Source organism: Archocentrus centrarchus, chromosome 3 (genome assembly GCF_007364275.1).
Source record: "Archocentrus centrarchus isolate MPI-CPG fArcCen1 chromosome 3, fArcCen1, whole genome shotgun sequence".
Lineage (NCBI taxonomy): Eukaryota > Metazoa > Chordata > Actinopteri > Cichliformes > Cichlidae > Archocentrus > Archocentrus centrarchus.
In genome coordinates, this window is record NC_044348.1 from 18,205,328 (window position 1) to 18,227,954 (window position 22,627).

The window sequence follows — 22,627 nt, forward strand, 5'->3', positions numbered from 1 at the left end:
AAGTGCAAAGTAGTCTGGACTAGTTAATGTTCATAGAGTCTAGGAGAAACCATTTTCTACTGGACATTCCTAATTAATGTGTAAGGCTAAATAAAATTTATAGTCTGTAGATGTGTGCCCTCTTGTTTTTCTTTTTGTTGCTATTTTTAAAAACATAATGCAGAAAGAGATGCTGAGGGATGGTGTTATCAGATACACTTATTAGCCACTTAGTTAGGTACACCCTAGTTGGACTTATTTTTACCTTTAGAGCTGCCTTAATTCTTCATGATAAAGACTCAACCAGTTGCATTAATGAAGGCTGCCCCAATTCGAAAGCGCCTTGAAAGTGATTGGAAGGACATGTCAGAGTTAGGATTGCTGCCTCACACCAAGGTCCTAGGTTCGAATCCACCTTGGTCAGGGTCTTTCTGTGTGGAGTTTGCATGTTCTCCCCATGTCTGCGTGGGTTTTCTCCGATTTCTTCCCACAGTCCAAAGACATGCAGTTGCTGGGGTTAGGTTAATTGGTAATTTTAAATTGCCCATAGATGTGAATATGAGTGTATATGGTTGTCTGTCTCTCTGTGTAAGTCCTGCGACAGGCTGGCGATCCTTCCAGGGTGTACCCTGCAAAGGATAAGCGGAAAAAGATGGATGGAAGGACGCCACAAGTACACATTTCTCAAAATGTGTACTTGTGAAACAGTCTCAGCCTAATTACTGTTCCAATTCAAAACATGCATCAAGTCAAATACTCTTAAAATGCCCGAATGTGTCCTTGCTCCGCCCCTTCTATCAAGGATGCAGCCAAGTATCACAGAATGCATTTCAAACGAAACTCAAACACGGCGGAGCCAAAACTGTCAGCGTTCCATTCTTTGTGTTATCGTACCTATACTTGATTTTAACAGCTTACTTTGAATTAAAACTAACATAGAAAAGTTTAATCCAAGGAGGAACACGAGAGCCTTTTCACCGGAAGCAGTAACATCTGGAGCAGCATGTTCATGCTGATGTCAAGCCTGCTCCAGAAATGTTCAAATTATATGTTTTTAATATTTATTCAGCTGTATTTCAAACAGCAATTGTTGTGACTCATCTAGAATAACAATAAAATTCGAATTTAATTCTAACACCTGTTTTTGTTCAGTAAGCAGCGTGATCTGTGATTTATACATGCTTAATGTTTTTATTTAGAGAGATTTATAATCTAGTTTATACGGCACACGTATGTTACTGAACAGGTCTGTTGATTATTCAGTACTTATTTCAGTTTAGCGATATACAGTTCTTTACCACTTTCTATCACTCCAGTGTAAACTGATGTAAATGAATCAGTCCTTGCTGCAGTTTGTCCAAATTATTTTACACTGATGGTCTTTTTTAGAGCTGAGCATTTTGCCAAAGTGCTTGAAAGCACTTTTTCAAATATATATATTTTTAAAGAGCTCTAGAAATTTATCTTATCGTGGGCAATTTCCACTGTAAATATTAATCATGGTGATTCAAGGGAGAAAGGCGGCAAAAACTGGACTGTGACATCATCAAGGACGCTGGCGTAAATGGACGTGCCATGAAGACACCGACGTGTGGACGAAACTTAAATATTTAATTAATTTGAGATGAAAAAGGGTTCATCTCAAATTATAATTTATATTTCTTTTATTTATCTATTTGTTGTTTTTATTTTGGAGATGCCCAGGAGAGAGGGCAGTGGACTTTTTAAACCAGATTCTTTAACACAATCTTGGAGAGTAGAAGGATGCCTGAGGAATGGAGAAGTGTACTGTTATTGATATTCAAGAACACAATTTGATACCCGTAACTACAGAGGGTTTAAAGTTGATGAGCCAGATCATAATGATAGGAAAGAGTTGTTGAAGCCAGGTTAAGAAAAGAGGTGACGAGCAGTGAGCAGCAGTATGGCTTCATATACAAGATGATGAATATGGAGCTGCCAGGCAGGAAGAAAAGAGGAAGATCACAGAGGAGGTTCATGGAGTGAAGGAGGACATGCAGAGGGTTGGTGTGACAGAAGAGGATGATGGGGATAGGATGAGACGGAGGCAGATGATCTGCTGGGGTGATGCCTAAAAGAAGTAGGTGGAAGAATTTGATATATAAATATAAACAATAATAACTAATTTACATGTTTTCTTTCTAAATGCTCAATCGTAAGATTGAAAAATGAAATTTACATTTTTATCAAAGTAAAAAGTTTGAGATAATACATAATAACCAAGGTTATTAGAGTTAACTAAAAATTTTAGTTTACTGTATATACTGTATATATCAATGTGTTTAGAGTGGAGCTCTTATGAAAGCAGTAAAGTTTGGTGCAGAATGGACAATGTGTCATTGAGATCCTGTTTCCACTAGGTGGCACTGCAACTGTCATTCAATAATGTGGATATGTTCAGGGGTGGGTCCTATCACACCGGTGAAGTTTGAGGGCAAAGGGAGAAAGTGTATGACAATGAGAGGCCATGCAAATGTCACGGCGAAGGATCGAAGCTTACCATGGCGGCAGGGCCACACCCTTCTGCAATGTAACATCATCAAGGGCTTTAGTGGAAATGTTTGTGAACAATGTACAGCTCAAAAGAACTGAAAGTGTGTAATGGTGTAATGTCAGGTTTTCCATTGAAATACAATAGAGCATCACTTTGGGAGGCTCGGGCCTAATTATAACTAGTGGCTCCATAGTGTAATGATTTAGTCACCTCACAAGTGAAAGATCCCTGGGTTGATCCTGGGAGGAGACACAAATCCCTCTGGAGAGCATCCAGTGCATAAATATGCCAAATCAAAACATGTGGGGTTAACCGTCATGGTGACCTTTTATGAATAAGGGAACAGCTGAAATTAGCTTTATAAGAATGAAGAGTATAAAAATAAGAGCTATGCAAAGATGTTTGGGAATTAATACATCCCAGAGGAAATGTCAGCACATTACTTATTCATGTAAAATCTCACAGATTTGATAACTTCATAGACTTCTAAACTCGTAATTTCATGGGTGAATGATGCTGGAGTAGAACCATTTTAACCCAGTCAAATATGGTACAAGACTCATTACCTGTACTAAAGCTGCAGTTGTGCTGTTGATTTAGGATTAATATGGCTAAATGGTGGCTCTCTCTCTTACTGCAACAGAGTTTACCAATAAAACTCTGTTTTAAACTGGCATCTGGTAAAAAGCTGCTTTTATCATTTTGAGGAATATTTATAAATTGAGAGCAATGTTATCCAAATCTGACCTGGAGATGATTATTCATGCTTTTATTTCCTCTTGTTTAGATTACTGTAACTCTTTTTACTTGTTTTAATAAATCTGCTCTCACTCGTCTCCAGTTGGTCCAGAACGCTGCAGCGAGGCTTTTGACAGGAACTAACAGAAGGGCACATATAACACAGATTTTATCCTCTCTGCATTGGCTACCTGTCAAATTTAGAATTGATTTTAAAATTTTAGTCTTGACTTTTAGAGCTGTTAATGGACAGGTGCCCCCTACACATCACTGAAATGTTGACCCCTTTTTCTTCAGGCCGCGCTCTTCGGTCCTCAACCCAGAACCTCCTAAGACCCTAAACTGAAGACCCGGTTTAAAACTCGGGGTGACCCGTCCTTTCAGGTAGCAGCCCACAGGCTGTGGAATGGCCTGCCCCGTCTCTCCGTGTGGCTGACACGTTTATTCAGAAAAGCTTTTAGTTTTTAAATCAGCTATTTGTATCTATTTTACTTGCACTTTGTAAAGCACTGTGATTTTATCTGAGAAAGGTGCTATATAAAGTTAAATTCATTCTTTAGCATATTCTCCCCTCTGTTGTTCAGACTTCAGTCAACATGTTCCACATGTTCTCAAACAAGTTGGAGTATCTGCTGAATATCCTAAATGTAATCACTTTCTTGCCTTTAAAACAGCATCTTACCCAGGTAACCTCTGACTCTTTGCAGGCTGTCACTCTCAGCATGCTGGAGGTGTTACGGTACTTGGCTGGCCTTGCTGCTTCTTCAAGCATGGTTATGATTTCATTCGACAAAGCTGGCAGCAAACAATGAATGAACTCAAGTCAGACAACAGGCGCTAAATGAACGCAGCCATTTTATTATAGGAAATATCTGTCAGGCGCATGAACATTACATTCCCTACTTTAAAGCAACACATTAGTGCTTAAAAATCCATATGAGTTCAAATCTAAACAGGTTTAAAAAGAAGTTCACAGGCTGAAAACACAAACCATGGCAAACTTTATCCACACCAGCACATGAATAAATAAACAAAAAAACAAAACCAAACCAAAAAAGTTTTCCTCTGCGAGCCAGCTGACCACTACAAGCATCACACTGTTAATTAAATATGTGGCATCACATCAGTTCTCAGTGCAAAAAAACAAAACTGCAGACAAAGAAGATGATGAATGCTGGAATGTATTTTAGTAGCGTCGGATTATGGAACATCCTGCAGGCAAACATGACGCGCTTTGTGTTTTATAAAGACACTTAATGTAAACACGACCCCTTGTTTTTGTAAAGCACTGTTGGGACAGCGTGAGGTAAGAGTGTAACATGCTTCTGTTTATATCTGCAGATCCTGCGTGGGCTGAAAGAGGGGACAGACCTGTCAAACCAAAACAGTACAGCCAGCGTCTGTCCTCTGTCACTTCCTGCCACTTCAGCGTCGGGAACAGCAAAGCCACGCTTTGTTAGGGCAGTCAGCAGACGTAAGAAGCAGCGAGCGACTACAGCACCTGTGAACCCTGTCTGGCTCGGAGCACATTTACACTCTTACGCACATAAAAAAAAAAAGAAGAAAAAAATCCAGTGGTTCCACTCAATGAAGAAAAAAAAAAAAAAAAAAAATACAGTTTCTGAATGACTGGTGGCCCCACATCTGTAAAAAACTACTGAAACAAATCATGTAAAAACCTAGAATTTACTTCAGTGCTTAACAAATGTAAACACACCTTTAACCCCTCAGGCTCTGACTCAAATAAATCTGACAGTTTAACAATAAACAGTCTACTTCCAAGAAGAGACTGTTTCAATGCTAATTTTCTGCTTTGCAGCATAAAGGCAGGTAAAAGCGCTCCATCCTTATGGTTTCTGTGGTTAAATGGGTTATGATCAGTGAAGTGACAAACAGGTGTCAAGCCTATCTCCAAAACTCTCCCTGAGCCATAATCCAAATATTCTACTGCTGTTTGATCTCAGCAATCATAGTTTATCCAAAATATCACCAAAAAAAAAAAAAAAAAAAAAAAAAAAAAAAAAAAAAGGACATGTGGGAATCATTCTCCTTAAGCATCCCTAAGTAATGCTTTTATTTTGAAGTTTTATAATATACTTTCATAAGTCTATGACCATGGACAGTATAAAAGATGGACATAGCCACAGTGATAACACCCACTGGAGATGAGCATTTTCATCATTAGCAATTTTTTTATTTTTTTTTTAAAACCCATGAAGGGCTGGATGCTCATCATGTCATAATAGCTTGTCAATCACAAGCTGTTAGCTACGAATCATACCCGAATAATCTTTTTTTGATACAAACGACCAAAATTTAGAAAACAGACTTACTATTGATTGACTAATGTGACCCAAAATGAGTGACTCAGCAGGAAAGTGTTTACACAGGTCACAGCTCTGAGGGCTTCTACAGGGCCATGATTTTTTTTGCAACTGCAGGTTTTGCCTTTTAAAATAATGCAGTTTTAAGGCACTTCCAGGTTGGCTTCAATTTTCAGACCTGAAAGCTGCGTTCACCTTTTATACTGCCTATGACAATACACATGAAAGAGCTCTCTCACTTGGACGATTTCTTCCTTGTCTTTTGCTTCTGCTCTGCCTGTTAAGCAGCAAGCTACAAATTTTTTTCAACCTCTTTTCAAGCTTAACGGACAGTTATGATTCAAAATATCAGTTTAAAATGGTAAACGTCTCCATCCTTATCAGTGTAAAGTAGAAAACAGGTGCCAAGCATATATACAAACGCCTCCCTGAGGCATAAGCCAAATATCTAACATGACATGTCTGAATCACCCATCCTAAAGTAGAGCTTTTATTTTGAAGTTTTATAATGTACTTTGGTAAAACTGTGATTGCTGCTCTATCTGTGCAGCAGGGAACTGCACACTTTCCACAGTTTCTTTTCAGCTTACAGGAGTGATCACTCATTAGAAATTAAAGTGGGGAATTCAGTATGTTCACGGGACAATGCTACAAACTGTTACTCTATTCTCTACATAGCTTATTTACTCAATCCCTGGCATCTTATTAAGTCATGGCCATTTTGTAACAAACATTACTAAGCCTCTCAATCCTTTCAAATGTCCAAAATATGATTATTATAAGATGATCAAATAAAAGGTAAACTGAACACAGCTCCATTACACTTTTCTGAATTTGTTTAGCTTCACTGGAGAGTAATCTGTCAAATGGTCACATTCATGGCTGAGGTAAACACTTCCTCTTTTATAAAAAAGGTGCTGTTAGTGTGTATTAACACCAATATATATTTCCATTCAAACATATTAAAGTCTACATTGTATCTACAGTAGAGAATCACACAGTGTCCCAGTTTGACTACATCCTACAGCAATAAACAGCATCATTAATAGCCTGGAAAAATGGTGCTGAACAAACCTTTCTGTAACTACAGTACAAAACATTTAGCACAGGGATCTATTTTTGGATTCACAGCGCTGGTACACCATCAGCTGGTGAACTCCACCCAACAAGCTGACACTTTAAGTCCAGGATTCACAAGGTGGGGGAAAGGATCCTTGACCCAGAGCTAAGGGCTACACAAAATAATAACCTATAAATCCTAAAACTGTGCTGTATCATCAAAAAGGGCGTATATACACGCTGGTACTATTAATGTTGGTAAAACAAGCATACTGTACCCATTACACTCCCTAACATTATCAGTGGGCCAAAACAAACTCAGATATGACTGATCAGCCAGTGAGCCAGCTGGTGGTCAAAGAAATATCTGCCTCAGTCCAAACTGTCAAGTGATGCCCAAACCTGCTAATTTGGTGTCAGGATTATAAAGGAATCCTTGGAAAGTGACCCTGGCTCCAAAAAGTTCGAGAATGCCAACTTTTTAGCCAATAATCAGGGGGAAAAAAACTTCCCACACCAGGGGTAATGCAGTTATTCGAGCTTTGTAAATTTTTTATGTATCCATAAATCAAAAGAAACTGCTTGTTAGCTGACATCCAGCTGTGTTTTATTACTCACCTCTGCTGTTGACTAATATTTGATGTAGGTATGTACTCTTTTGTTAGCCAGAAATCTGCACTCATGACTCCACTTCAAGACCTCAAGCTACGAGGGAGAATAAAGGCAGTGTGAGGTTATCTGTCAGTGGGGTACGGGCAGCTTTTAACACGTTTAAACAAGCTTTACAGCTTTTATAATGTTTTCTGCTAAGAATCAGAATAATGGAGCTGTGGTTTTTAGTGTACAAACAAATCACATCTGTGAGGGTTCAAGCATCCACAATGCAGTCCTATTCATTCAAATAAAAAAAATTCTGTTCAAAATGTGACAGTGTAAAAAAAAAAAAAAAAAAGCAAAGTAGTCACGCATCACAAAAGGCCAAAGCAGCGGACTCGAAACATTCAGAGCTCCGTTTTGTCAAACACGTAGTAGTCGCACTCGATGAATAAATACATCTAGATTTTGTTTCTCTGGAGAGCCTCGCACAGATTCTGGTTCGGGTCCGGTTCATGACTCATGATCTCAACACACTCCCATTCTCCGCTGCAGCTAGACCGCTTCACTGCCTCAACCACCGTCTGCACATACAGACCGTCCTCAAATGTTGGTGCAGTGGCAACTGGTCCCTGTGCCCAACATCGGCGCTCCTCGTGAGCCTGAAAAGACTGCCTCAGTGCCTTCACCATGGAGCTCAGGCCCTGCAGGAGAGGTAGGGGCATCTCTTTCACCTCTGGTCCCACCCACCCACTGTCGCCTATCAACAGCTCCTCGCTTTTACTCCCATTGCGTTGACCATAAAGTTCTGTCCCCCTGGCAATTAATCTCCCACTGGATCCAACTACCATAACCTCATGCACAAATGTCCCCGGCATGTTGAAGTTTAGGGTCACAGTGCAGCACACGCTTCTGGACCCGGTCTCACCCATCAGCATTTGGAAGAAACAGAAGTCGTCACTGGTGACGCGGCGAATGCCTCGGATCAAACCGTTTTGTTGCACGAAGGTCCGCAGTAAACCGTGCACACGGTGGGCCCGGGCGCCTGTTAGATAACTTAAAAGGTCGATGATAGCGGAACCAACAGTGTGAAGACCGCCTCCTCCCATCAGCTCCTCACAGGTCCAGCCGTACGACTGGTCCAGCAGGCTCGGACCGTACACTCGGACGTCGCACACCTGCAATTCGCCCACATATCCCTCCACCAGCAGCTGGCGCATCGCAACAAAAGCTGGCAGGAAGCGCAGGGTGTTACCCATAATGCTGAGCAGCTGTGGGTAGTATCTGGCCGCAGTCACCATCTTGAATGCATCCACAGCAGTTGCAGCTTTCTCACACACAACATTCTTTCCTATACCTGAAGACAGAAGGAGCAGTTATTAATTTAGTTCGCTGATCTTTGGTGGAGACTCAATGATAACAGATTTCATTCACAGTGTATTTTACATACACTCAGATCTGCAGTAGTTTTAGTTAGGTGCAGCTATCAGAGTATGCATTTGATGGCTTTACTGTCTAGCTCATCATGTTTGGTATAAATAAATCAAAAACTGTGTGTTATGGCACCGAGTGAGTGCAGAGTTTGTTGTAAATTGTATATCAGCCCATCAGTAGCCTTTGGAATTGGTCCCATGGATTAGTCCCTCAGCGGGGAAACACTCAGGAAGTTGCAACTAAAACAGGAAACTGTGGTCAACGCTCAGGAATTCCATCAGTTCAACATCCAGTCCCCTCTGACTGGAAAACTTGTTGATCATGTTTGCTTCAGTCTGCTGCAAACAGAATTTCTATCTTTTTTTTTTTTTTCTCTTTGTAGCTACATTCCCTGTTGATCACAGCTTTGATCACCATTAATCACATCAATAATAAGCTCTGAGGAATACGTTATGGAGGAAATGTGTTCCAGATCTGACCTGCCACACCCAGCTGCTTCAGGATGCGAGCCATTTTCACACACAATTTAGCTCTGAACTTTTCTGCACCTCACCTGGCGGAGCTGTATGTGACAGTGCAAATGTTTAACACAGCCAGACTGGACACTGGGACAAACTGTAAAGCTCGACTGTTCCTACGCAAGAACAAAAATGGACATAATAGATCACTGAAGTTTGAGTTTGAGCAGGCACTTACGTATGCTGCTTACTGCATGCTCTACCCAGGCAGGTCCCTTGCCTAACCCACATGTAGTATTTCCAGTAGTAGTGAGAACACATCTAAAGCAGATTGTCTCCAGTTGCGTGTTACATGTGAGGAAGGACAATTACCACACATCAGTTTCCTAACATTGCTTGGACGTTATGTGCAAAACGGCTACGGGTGCTAAGTGGAAACCGCACCCAGAACTGAAACTTAGTGCTTACAGATGACACCAAGTTAATTTGACTGATTGTTCACCTCAAAATTCTGAATTCCTTGTTTCATTCAAGGTTTTCTAGCTTACACTTCTGGCTTGTGTTGGAGTATAAATGATAACTGCAGAAAGTGCAAGTTACAGACTTTAAATATAATTGTTAAGGGAGTGACTCACAATATAATACATTTCCCACAATAATGACAGTATGATACTGCAGTCCTACAATACTCCATAAACTACAAAACAAATAGATGATACACCAAATATCTGTAACTAATGAAATAAAATGTCAGTAAAAAGGCAAAAAGAACTAATTATGTATAATTCACTGCACTGTGGCATCACTGCGTGTGTTATCAATATCATTCAGTTTAATAATGTCTGCTATGTGCTTTCCCCAGCGATCTGTGCTGCCTGCCATTTTCACTTTGTGAGTTTCTTCTTCTTCACTGCAGCTTTCACTTTACCCTCATTCAACTGATAAGCAACACCACAAGCAGGCATGAAGTACTGACTTGGGTCAGTGCTTCAGAGCATTGCATGTTTTCATAAAAATTTGCAAATTTGGTACCAGAATATTGATAGCATACTGAAAGAGGACGCAATATGATATACCACATATTAATCTATATGTGTCAACCTTTATTTAACCAGGACATTAACTCTTGGGATTACTTGAGATTTGTTTCATGACACAGGCAGTATTAAACTAACAGGTTTAAGATGGCAGGAGAAACTGAAGCTCCTGGAAAAACATGCAAACATGGAATTGAACCCCTCTTGCTGTGACAGTTGAGCCACTGTGCTGTTAAACACGTTGTTATACTTGTGTTTATAGCATCTTACCCAGTGCCTTGACTGCTATCTGCCTTGTCATTGATGGTGGAATATAGATGCAGACGAGGTCAACATCTTGATGCAGCAGGACGTCGTCAGATCGGCTGGTGTGAAACGGAATGCTGAGCTCCTTTGCCAAGCAACACGCTTCCTCTTCGCTTTGCCCGCAGAGTGCATGAACCTCAAACCCTTCAGCTTTCAGCAGTGGGACCAGCACTCGGGCTGTGCTCCCTGTGCCGAATACACCGACTCCCGGCAGCATGGCAGAGCCGCTCAGCGTGACTTTATGTGTGAACCATCGCCGGCCTCACTAGCACCTCAACAGCAAATCATCCAGTAGTTTTTCCAGTCCTGTGCTGTCGAGTTCACCTATGAAACAAATGAACAGTTAAAGAAAAATCAAACATTTATCTAATATTCTAACAATATACTGGTATATATATTTAGTGCTACATTCACAAACAACTTTAGATGTTAGAAAGAGTGTAGAATAAGTACTTTATCAAATTATCCCAGCTTTAGTGACTGCATCCACAGACATCTAGTAAAGGTTCAACCCAGTTGGTCTTATCAGACCTCTCTGACAGGCTCTCACATCGTGTCCTGCCACATACTTCACATGCCTTTCCTCGTTCACACCCACTGAATGTCAATGTCATCTTTTGTCTTTTAACCAAGTTAAACATGAAAACCTGCAGCCAGAACATTTAATCATTTATCATTCACTTGATCTTGTTCAGAAAACAAATAGCTCGAATCATTAATGAATTTAACCCCCCTGGTTTCCTGATCCATAAAGAGTTATGGACTGGTGACTGATTTCAATGGGATGGTAGCTCGAGTCCAGGTGATACATTAAATTGCACTAAAATTAAATTGAAAAAGGAATCTGATTTTTTTCATACATTATATTTCCTTAGCTTGTGTACAAAATGGAAGGATTAATAGAATCTATAAATATGGCCACTTGATTATGTAACCAAAAATAAATAGAAACATAAAATCCTTACAATTTGTTTTGTCAATGAGTTTAAAATGATTGTTAAATCATTTAGTTTAAAATAATTGGCTATTATACTTAAAAAAAAGTAGAAAACTGTCCTTGTTATAAAGTGGATTTCAACAAACAATAATAATTCAAAGGAAAAATGAAATTAATATATAAATGTTAAGTGAAATAAACCTGCCACAGTCTCTGGGGACTGAATGCAGACTTTTACTTTTGTAACATGTTTTTCATAAATGATTTTCAATTTACTCAGTTTTTAAAATACATTTTTGCTCACCAAAAAATAACAGGAAAATGTACACACACACACACACACACACACACACACACACACACACACACACACCTGTTATGTCAGGTAGCACACACACTGCCTCAAACCAATCATGCTGACTTGTTTAGTCATTCCCTAAAGGCACATTCTGAACCAGGAAAAATCCTCAGTTAAAATTAAAGTTTAGTTAACAGCACAGCCCCATCTACAAGTACTTTATAATCGCCACAGTTAGCTCAAATACAAGTTAAAACTTATTAAATCTGTGCTCTACCCTACATGTAAGTGTTGTTGCACAACACTTGGTTTATGTGGTGGGTGGGAGAACCTGTCCACACCCTGTTCATTTTTTTTTTAAATCTGTTTAACCAGGAAGTCCCATTGAGATCAAATATCTTTCACAAGGCCATGTTAAAGGTAGCAGGCATACACATTCAAAAATGTATTAGAAATGCAAAAAATACATTATATAATGGAGGGTATACAACACGAAATACAATCCACAAAAACATCCCCAAACAAAACAAGCAAACAATCAAACAAAACAAGACACCATTAGTGGCCTGTCCCCTCAAGACAAACGACACATACCCTTCACCACATTCCTTGTTATGCTTTTAAATTCAATAATAGATATAAGCATCCATCCATCATTTTCTTCTGCTTCTCCATGAGTTTGTGGGGGAGGCTGGAGCTGGAGTCTATCCCAGCCTGCTTGCTTCCAAGGATCCAGACTTGTAATTTTTTAAACTGGTCTAGAGGAATAGTTCTCCAGGTATTCTGAAGGTCTTTATTTAGGCATTGGTTGCTTTTTCACTCATTTTCAGTCTTGGCTTTGTACCTGACCTTTTCGGAGAAATGCTTTTTGTTTGTTCAGCCACTTAACACTGACCTATGAATCACTCAAGCATTAAAAACAAAAACACACCTAACTCAAGGTATGCAGTCCTGTGTCTACACATAATAGACAAATTACCAAAGAACCAATTTTAAGATGGTTACGCATCATTTCTCATTTCTTAAGTTAAATATATATGTAAAAATATACCAAAGATATCACAGTTTGACAGACATAAAGTAGCTTTTTAGCCCCAAGTTTATTCCCAAAGAGCCAAAAACTCAGCATTATGTGCAGTGTGTCCTTAAAAAAAAAAAGTGAGGAAACTGGACAAGTGGAGGACAAAGGGAGAACAAATGGGCCTAAAAAACTATCTACAGCAAATGAACATTATCAGTAAGTCATGTCCTTAAGAAAAAGGAGAAAAAAAAAAATCAAAATAATCCTGTAAAGCATAAGTAAATTCAGTTCCACTACTGATGCTGTTCCCTGAAGACTTGTCAGAAATGGTCTCAGTGGAAAGGTGGCTGCGAAGAAGCCATCATTAATGATGGGAAGCAGAGAGAAAAGGATGAGATATGCCAAAATTATACAAAAACTGAACTGAAAATCAGAGGCAACAAGTCTTAAGAGTGACAAACCCAAATTTGAACTGTCTGGTGCAAGCTGCTTTGAATATGTACAGAGGAGATCAGGAGAGAGGTACAACAGTGAGTGTCTACACAGCCATCTGTAAAACAAAGGGGGAGGCTCTGCCATAGTTTGGGGCTGCATTTTAGCTAGTGGTGTTGGGGATCTTGTTAAAATTTATATAATTATGAATTACCATCACAGTTTGAGCCATCATGCAATACTATCTGGAAAGCATCTGATTGGCAACGGATTCATTTTTCAGGATGACATTGATCCCAAACACACGGCCAGTACCAGTAAAGCATACCTGGATAGAAAAAACACACAGTGGAACACTATCAGTCATGGACTGACTTCAACATTAACAAAGCAGCGTGGGATCATCTTGACAGAGAACGAAACAAAAGGCAGGAAACATCCAAAAAAGAGCTTTGAATGTCCTTCAAGAAGCCTGGAGGACTATTTCTGAAGTCTACTTAAAGAAATTACAAGAAAGCTGCCTCAGAGAGTTCAGTTGAAGAATAAAGGAAGTCATACCAAATACTGACTGTTGTTGCCTTTTATACTGTATTTCCATGTATGTTTGCACACGTTTCAATAAATCGCTGCACATATTTTGCCATTTTCCTAGCAAAATATAAAGAAATGAGGTGTGGCTCCAGATTTTGCACAGTACTGTGTAGGTAAACAATGAGCAGGTGTGTCTTGCTGACCCTCCCAGTGACCATGATGACTGTACAGCATGAGGCTGACGGAGGAAACTGCACGTGCCTCTGCACCTCCATTACCTGAGCCACCTTTGGGAACATTCTCTGGTTTTGTCTCAAGCAATGAAACGTATTTCCAATGCTGACAGCAGTTTGAAGCCTCCCACACACTGACGACCGAGCCGTGCCGCGTCGAGTCAGCTGGATAGATAAGATAAAGTCATGCCACACGGAATTGTCGCTGTCTGAATCAGAAATAGTAGCTGAGGAATAGATATACAACACTACAAACTTCCTTAAAGTGGCCGCGACCTCGCCTCATACGCGCGAGCTCTTACACACACACACACGCAGTGAGCTTGCTGAACAGTAATTAACGTTATTGATAACGTTAGCTAGCATGCTGAGCTAGCCGGCCAGACAGCCACAGAGCGCGCACAAAAACTCACGATAATAAACGCAGGTATTTTCACGGACTCGCTGATTAACGTTAAAGTATCTCCAAACTATTAAACACGCTGTAGAAAGAGTCCAAAGTAAAAATCACAGGAAACATTAGCTACCTACTGTGTTTGGCAGCGCGACATCAACAGCGGCGGCGGAAGGAGTCAATCCGGGCGCTGCCCAGTTGCTAATGGTAACTTCACCAACCGGAGATATTAAAGCGGTAAAGATAGGTCACCGATAGAAAATCAACACAGAGAGGCACAGCGGAAACACGTCGCGTTTAAACACAAACCACACAAAAACTTTAAAAGAAGCATACTTTTTAAGATATATATTTAAAAAAATAACTAACATAACTTTAGCGAATAAAATGTGTGCCCGTGAAGTAAGGGCACTATTTGGCGTTTAATTGTTTTCCCATGATTCAGTGCGCTACCTGCTACCAGCGACCGTTCCTCATTCGGTACTTTAACTATGTGTAATTTGTTTCCCTAATTTAATAATGATAATAAAAATATCAAAAGCAGGTCTTGCAACTGGGCAGACGTCTAGAAGCACCGCAAGGTTATCTGACCTGTTATTCTGAAGCATTATTAAAACTGGGACATTATAGAGTCATCAGTCCAATCTGACAAAAATACACTAACAAAGTTTAGTGACTGACACCAAATAGGGGTTTAAACGCCCCCCGGTTATTGTTATAACCCTCTCTGGCAATAAAAATATGTGTATTTCAACAAAAATAAAAATTATTTTAAAAAATTCTTCTGGTTATTTATTTTTAACAATATTAGATACAATTGCATAGGTTGCACAGAAACAAACTTAATCAAGCCTAGACTTTTATTATTTATTTGTGGAGAATGAATAATAAAAGTCTAGGCTTGATTAGACTTTTATTATTTATTTGTGGAGAATGAATAGTGATTTTTGTTTATTTATTTTTGTATGTTTGCTGAGGCTGATTATAGGAGGACTTTACTTATTGCACACATACCTGCTTTAACTGATCTTTTTTTCCTGATAACAGCTCTTTGTTAACTTTCAGTTCAGTCTTTGATGCCATGGGCAATATGTTGAACTCTAAACGTGTGTGTGTCTGTGCCCATGCTCAACTTTTAAAATCTTCATTAAAAAAAAAACAACAACTTTTCTTTGTGAGATAAATAAGGTATGGTATTTTTTTGGTTTTTGTTGTGTCTATATTCTCTTGTATACAAAGAAAACTTAATTTTCTAAATTTCAAGTAAGCATATTTCATGTTGCAATTTTACAGTATGTGAAATATTAAAATGTCCTTGTAGTAAAAGCTGTGTGAGGATGATTAGAAAAACGACAGGTGCAGTGTCCAAATCCACAGTCACCCATCCAGCATGGAAAGCCAGCACAAGAGCCTAGTGAGAGTGATCAACAAGGCCATCAGGTGGAGGATAATGGTTACTACTACCTGAAGACATGAACGCATGGACAGTGTGCAGTGTGAGATGGAAAGATGAACAAACAGTCTGAGGAAACAGACTAAAAATGTGTCTTGATTTAACTTAGTGATTAAAAACTGTGCAAATGTATTTTCAGATTCTGTCACGTGAAATATGCAGACATGGAAATTCACCCTCTGCAGATGCTTAATATGGACTAAAATAATAGAAATATAACATTGTTTTAAAATAAACTTATCATAACTACCTGTAGTTATGTTGGAGGAAAGCATTAATTGGAATGTAACTGATTACACTGATTAGATATTTATACCAGGAACACTGGGGATGCACTGATTTATTGTCTGTTGCTATTACTGACTGCTATCAGCAAATAATATAACATTTACTGATGGCTGATGTTCATAATTTAATTAAGAGCTAACAGACTGTAATTGTTTAGGACAAAGACACTCAAAAAACCCACACATCAACTGTTATTTATCATATTATATTTTCAGATGAGTGAGGAAAATGAGAGAGAAGAGAATGGATGGAGGAAAGTTAGTGAATCAGGAGGTGCAGGTATGAAGAGGATGAAGAGTAGAAAGGCAGGTGATACAGATGACTTACCTGTGGAGGTATGGAGATGTCCAGGAGAGAGGCCATTTGGCTTTTCAACCAGATGGTTTAACACAATCATGGTGAGTAACAGAATTCCTGAGGAATGAAGAAGTGTACTGATACTGAGGAATAAGGGTGATGTGAAGAGCTGTAGTAATTGCAGAGAGAAAGAGTGACCAAAATAGACAGGATTAGAATTGAGTAAATCAGAGGGACAGCTCAGGCTGAGTTGGAGACAAAGTTAGAGAGGTGAGGCTGAGATGGACTGGACATGTGCAGAGGAGGGATAGTGGATATACTGGACCGAGGATGTTGAATATGGAGCTGGCAGAAGGAAAAGAGGAAGACCTCAGAGGAGGTTCATGGATGTAGTGAAGGAGGGCATGTAGAGGGTTGGTGTAACAGAGCAGAGTGTTAAGTATAGGATACACATCCAACAGTTTAATTATTTACTTTTTCCCAATTTGATTGATATAAAGGAATATTTACCTTCGTACTTCATACATGAGCTCATAGAGTTTGTTACTTTAATCACTTAATTGTCAGCTGCAACTGAAAATACCTGTGTTTGTGACTTTAAAAATAATTTGCTTTTGGAAAGAAAATAAAAGCCTGTCTGCATGTATGTAAGAAGATAAGTGTAATCAGTAAACTATAAATACAGCATTTGTTTGAAAAATCGGAATTATTATTTTTATTAATGATGCTGCTTGTGTGGCAGTGAGTTGTACCAGCTCTCTTCCTCAGGTTTTGTTTTGTTTTTTGGTATATCTGTCTGGTTTTCTTGTATTTGCTCTTGCTTTCTCAAACACCTATGTAATTGGGTAACTAGGGGTTCCAGTTTTGTATTTTTGTTCTATTTTGCTGTATTATTTTGTACAATTTCGTTTGTCAGTTTTGTTGTATTTTCATTTGTTGCTCTTGTTTTCTGCACTTTGTCTGTTGCTGCTGTACCGGGTGAATTTCCTCACTGTGGAATTAGTAAAGTCCTATTATATTTTATCTTGTCTCTGGATGCTTTTTCTTCACACACACGTTCCCTGAACTGTGCAGTTACACGTACTGACCAGCAGAGGTGCTATATCACTAACGGGTATAGACGGAAAGCGCAAGGAATTGTGGGACTTTTAGTTCTCAGTAGGGGACGGTTGGCTTGATAACAGAGCTAAGAACAAAACAAAACATTTACTGGTGAAAATCAGACATCAGCCGTGAATTGAGCTTAAGCAGGAGCTTCATGTGCTCCGAGTCCAATAACCTCGGGTGGATTCAGTCGTCATACGAAGGAGAGCGGCTTACTTTTTGTAAAAAAAATAAACAGGAAGTTGTTAGCGTTGTGGGACGTGTAGTTCCGCTTGCAGGCCGCCGAGCTTGATAACAACGCATAGAATAAAGAAACAAAAATAAAATAATCTTAACTTCATCTGAAGGCCGCAGTTATAGCCTCGGCGCTGAAGTAAACATGCCTGGGTTCACCTGCTGTGTTCCCGGCTGTTACAACAACTCACACCGGGACCGGGACCTGCGCTTCTACACGTTTCCTAAGGACACCGCACTCAGGGAGCAGTGGCTGAGGAACATCTCCCGGGCCGGGGTCAGCGGCTGCTTCAGTACCTTCCAGCCGACCACGGGGCACCGAGTCTGCAGCGTGCATTTCGCCGGAGGGAGGAAAACCTACAGCATCCGAGTACCGTCCCTCTTTCCTCTGCGAGGGGTGAATGAGCGCAGGAGTCGGCGGGGCAGAGGGAGGAAAGTGTCCGCGGCGGTTCCAGCGCCCGCCGCGGCAGCGCCCTCCGGGATCGGGGTCACCAGCAGCGTGCTGGGCAGCACGGCAGAAGGAGCCGAGGCTAATGCAGGCGGGGAGGCGAGCGACGATAGCATTACCGTAGTGCAGATTGGCCAAAACGGGGAGTACCTGGGCACGGCGCGGCTACCCGCCCAAACGGAGGGGACTTCTTACACGGGGCAGATCGGCGGTGCAGCCGAGGTCACCGTGACCGTCGACTCACAGGTGGACATCGCGTCCAGCGCGCACCAGTCACCTGTGCAGTATGTCAGCGTGACCAGCAGCCCGCTGGACCACTCGTACTCTCTGACCACTGGCACCACGTCGGCTGAGCTACTGCGGAAACTGAACGAGCAGCGGGACATCATCGCGCTCATGGAAGTGAAGATGAAGGAGATGAAGGCGACCATCCGTCAGCTCCGGGTGGCAGAAGCCAAGCTGCAGGAGGAGGTACGGGAACGGGACCGGCTGCTGTACGGCCACTCGGTGGCTGTTAACGCCCGGAAGAAAATGTGATGGGATGGGTGAACATCCCCAGAGAGGAGCCGTTACACAGAGACTCAGACTGACGGAGATGGCAGTGCGGGGCTGAAGCCCGCAGATCCCGCCCTTTTTTTTTTTTCTTTTTTTTTTTTTAAATTAAACTGCGAGCGATGACAATTTTCAACAAGTAGAGCTGATTTTTTTTGTAGGCTGGCTAGTTGATGTAGCTGATAGTAATAAACTTAGAGCTAATCTCATAGAAACATGCACAGTCTGCTACTGGTCTGCAGCCCAACCGAGGTCACACTTATCCATTCAGATGAGACTCATAGTTTGCACAGACTTGTTAGACTTATTTATAACCGGACTGAGGGTACACCGAGGAAGATGCTCAAAACTGCCTAGCTACATAAAGTGTTTTTTCTCCTAGAATTGTTTCTTTTATTTTGTTACTTTTCAACCGACCATAGGAAGCTGTTGCAAAAAAAAAAAAAAATAAACACCCCACATTAACTTGCGCCAAGATGAAGTATCTATAGGATTTTATTATTATTTTTAACCAAAACACTAATCTTGGCCTGCTCATGGTTGTGGTGAACTAGATAAAACTACCACGACTGTATCAGTTGCCTTTAAAGGTACATTAATTTTATTTCCATTATTTTTGTTGCTACAAGTATTTTTGCAACTGAAAAAAGACTTGAACAAATTCCTCAAAGCTTTAAAGAGCAAAAATGAATTGTCATTAAAAGATGTTTCTGGGGGACATTTTTCCTGAAGCAGCACCTGTTTTTTTTTTTTTTTTTTTTGTGGTGTAATTCATAAATTTTATGTGCCTCTTCATTGTCATTGTTCTCCACACAAATGTAGAGTGGCTACATCTCTGATTTGTTAATCAGTGTTTTATGCACAACATATCACAAACATTTCAGATTCTTAAACCTGATCTGGCAGCTCGCAGAGTTATTTGTCAAGCCAACAAGCATTTTGTCCCATAGCAGCAATTTAGAAACCTCTGGTGAGGTAAAGGATGGTGAAGTGTTTGTTGTTTTTAACCTTCATGTTAAGAGGGATTTGGCTCATGTGATTTCATCCCCGGACTGCAGTGAGAGTTTTGTTTTAGAAAAAAAGAGATGGAGATTTGCAGTGGCTCATGTAAGTCATAATACAATATTTTTCAGCTGTGTTGAGTTGTGTAAAAAGGAATAAAATTTGTATCAAATAAAATCCTCTAAGACTTGTGTTGGAAACCTTAAAGTTTGCAATTGTGGTGTAAAATGCAGTGATTTGAAAGTCATTTACACCCAAAATTTAACTGAAAAAAGGAAAAAAGACAACATATCAAATGTTAAACATGAGACATTTTGTGTAGTTTTACATTTGGTGCCAGTGACATGTTTCAGACAGCCACATATAATCCACCTGGTTTTGTTCTTGCAGAACTGAAAGAAAAACGTTTCCATTCTTTATCCATCCATCCACTTATCCTGTTCAGGGTCGCGGGGGGGCTGGAGCCTATCCCAGCTGTCATAGGGCGAGAGGCAGGGTACAGCCTGAACGAGCAGCCTGTCGCAGGGCCAACACAGAGAGACAAACAACCTTTCACACTCACATTCATGCTCTCATTCACACCTATGGGCAATTTAGAGTAGCCAATTAACCTAACCCCAGTAAGTGCATGTCTTTGAAATGTCGGAGGAAACCCACACAAGCACGGGGAGAACATGCAAACTCCACACAGAGAGAGGGAGAGGCCTGGGCCAAGGTGGAATCGAACCCAGGCCTTCCAGATGGTATTCTAACTGTGAGGCAGCGGTGCTAACCACTGCGCCACCGTGCTTTTAATCAGAGTACAGCATCAAGTCAGCTAAACTTGTGGGATATTGTTCTGCTCAGTTAAGTAGAAGAGGGGGTTGTTTATCAGTTTCAGCTGCTTTGGTGTTAATGAAATTAACAACAGGTGCACTAGAGGGGCAACAATGAGACAACCCCCAAAACAGGAATAATTTTATAGGTGGAGGCCACAAACATTTTTCCCTCCTCATCTTTTTTCTGACTGTTTTTTCCACTAATTTTGCATTTGGCTAGGGTCAGTATCACTGCTGGTAGCATGAGGTGTATGATACCTGGACCCTACAGAGTTTGCACAGGTAGTCCAACTCCTCCAGGATGGCACATCAATATGTGCCATTACCAGAAGGTTTGCTGTGTCTCCCAGCACACTCTCAAGAGTGTGGAGGAGATTCCAGGAAACAGTTACTCTAGGAGAACTGGACAGGACCGTGGAAGGTCCTTAACCCAATCAGCAGAGTTGGTATCTGCTCCATTGTGCAAGGAGGAACACGGTGAGCACATCCAGAGCTACAAAATGACCTCCAGCAGGCCACTGGTGCGAATGTCTCTGACCAAACAATCAGAAACAGACTTCATGAGGATGTGCTGAGAGCCCAATGTCCACTAGAAGGCCCTGTGCTCACTGACCGGACCATGGAGCCCAGCTGGCATTTACCATAGAATACTAGAATTGGCAGGTCCACCACTGGTGCCCTGTGCTTTTCACAGATGACAGCAGGTTCACTCTGAGCACATGTGACAGGCATGAAAGGGTCTGAAGAAGCCGTGGAGAACGTGATGCCCCAATCCAGATCTGAGAGGAGATCCCCAGGACACCATCAGCTGTCTCATTAGGAGCATGCTCCGATATTGTCAGGCATGCATACAAGCACGTGGGGCCATACAAACCAAATGAAATGAAAACTGCAATGAAATTTTGGCCAAATGCACTAGTATGCTGTATCATTTACTCGCTTTGATTTTTGTGGTGTCTTTGAATTCAGCCCTCTGTGGACTACAGAAAGGCCAGTATACATCATCATCATCATCATCATCATCATCATCATCATCATCATCATCATCGTAGCAGCACATATTCCTCCAAAGCCTATATTTTTTATCGTTCAGCATTTGTGGTACCTTCACAGATGCACAGGTTAGTTATGTCATGTACATTAAAAGCTCACCATCCCAGGGATGCTGCCTTTTGAACTTTTTTGAGAAAAAAAAAATCAGTTTCATTGCATTTATGCATTCTTCAATTAAATGTAACGATGAAGTGATTTGTAAATGATTGCAGGGATGTATAATTTCATAACAATGATTCAAATTCATTATAAAATATGAAGAATGAGAACATCTGCTCTCTCTCTACATTAGCCAACTCTGAGAAGAAATTAATCCTCAAAAATGTATCTCCAGTTTATTTTGCTTCAGATTAACTGAAGTGTTAAATTAAGATATGATTTGTCCAGAAGTGAGGGCAATTATCAGAAAATCAACTTCCTGCTTTAATGTCAAGATAAGTTATTTTAAAATAGCAAATTGTAATATTTTAATTAATTGGGTGTCAAACAAACATCTTGTCCAGTCAACATGAGTTTCAGTGAGTGTCCCTGAGGGTGTACGTACAGTCTGATATTGCAGCATGTTTTTTACCCTCTAGATGGCGATGGGATAGAATCAGTGAAGTTTCAGCTCTTGTCTTTCTGACCTAATTTGCTTTATCTATCTGGCTGTGTCTGCCAGCCAGCCTGATACTCATTTGCTTAATTGTTACAGATTTTAAGGAAGTGAACTGCTACTTATAACGTGTAATGCAGTTCCACCACTCATGCCGGAATGGGTAATTTTAAACACCTAATGTATTAATGTGAAACCGAGAAAGAGAGGGAATGATGGATGAATGGATGGATAGAGAGCACTGGAGAGAAAGAGGATCCAGATCCTAATCTCATCTGGATTTATCTTTTCTACTCCCTACAGTGTTGCGTAATACCTTAATCCAGTGATGTCAATCAAACTTACACAACCCTATCTTCCTTTTCGATGGCTGCAGCCATTTACCACTGCAATCTTTGCAATCAGGCCAAATGACATCTTCTCGAGGCAGGTTGTCGGATCATTCATCTCATCGTTTGACATGAATTAAAAACAACAATGAAGGCAGCAGGTG

At 40.5% G+C, this 22,627-nt stretch overlaps 2 protein-coding genes across 2 annotated transcripts; one reads left to right on the forward strand and one right to left on the reverse strand.

The window, feature by feature from the left end:
- Positions 1-5,266: 5,266 nt before the first annotated feature.
- Positions 5,267-14,521, reverse strand: gfod2 (glucose-fructose oxidoreductase domain containing 2). The gene is made up of 3 exons (XM_030721425.1): positions 14,428-14,521; positions 10,409-10,768; positions 5,267-8,566 (listed from the first exon to the last, which is right to left on the reverse strand). The coding sequence occupies exons 2-3, from the start codon at positions 10,659-10,661 to the stop codon at positions 7,671-7,673; spliced, it is 1,149 nt and encodes a 382-aa protein (XP_030577285.1). The 5' UTR covers positions 10,662-10,768; positions 14,428-14,521; the 3' UTR covers positions 5,267-7,670.
- A 2,958-nt stretch (positions 14,522-17,479) lies between these two features.
- thap11 (THAP domain containing 11) lies at positions 17,480-19,819 on the forward strand. Its single transcript, XM_030724576.1, has one exon. The coding sequence runs from the start codon at positions 17,812-17,814 to the stop codon at positions 18,649-18,651; it is 840 nt and encodes a 279-aa protein (XP_030580436.1). The 5' UTR covers positions 17,480-17,811; the 3' UTR covers positions 18,652-19,819.
- Positions 19,820-22,627: the final 2,808 nt, after the last annotated feature.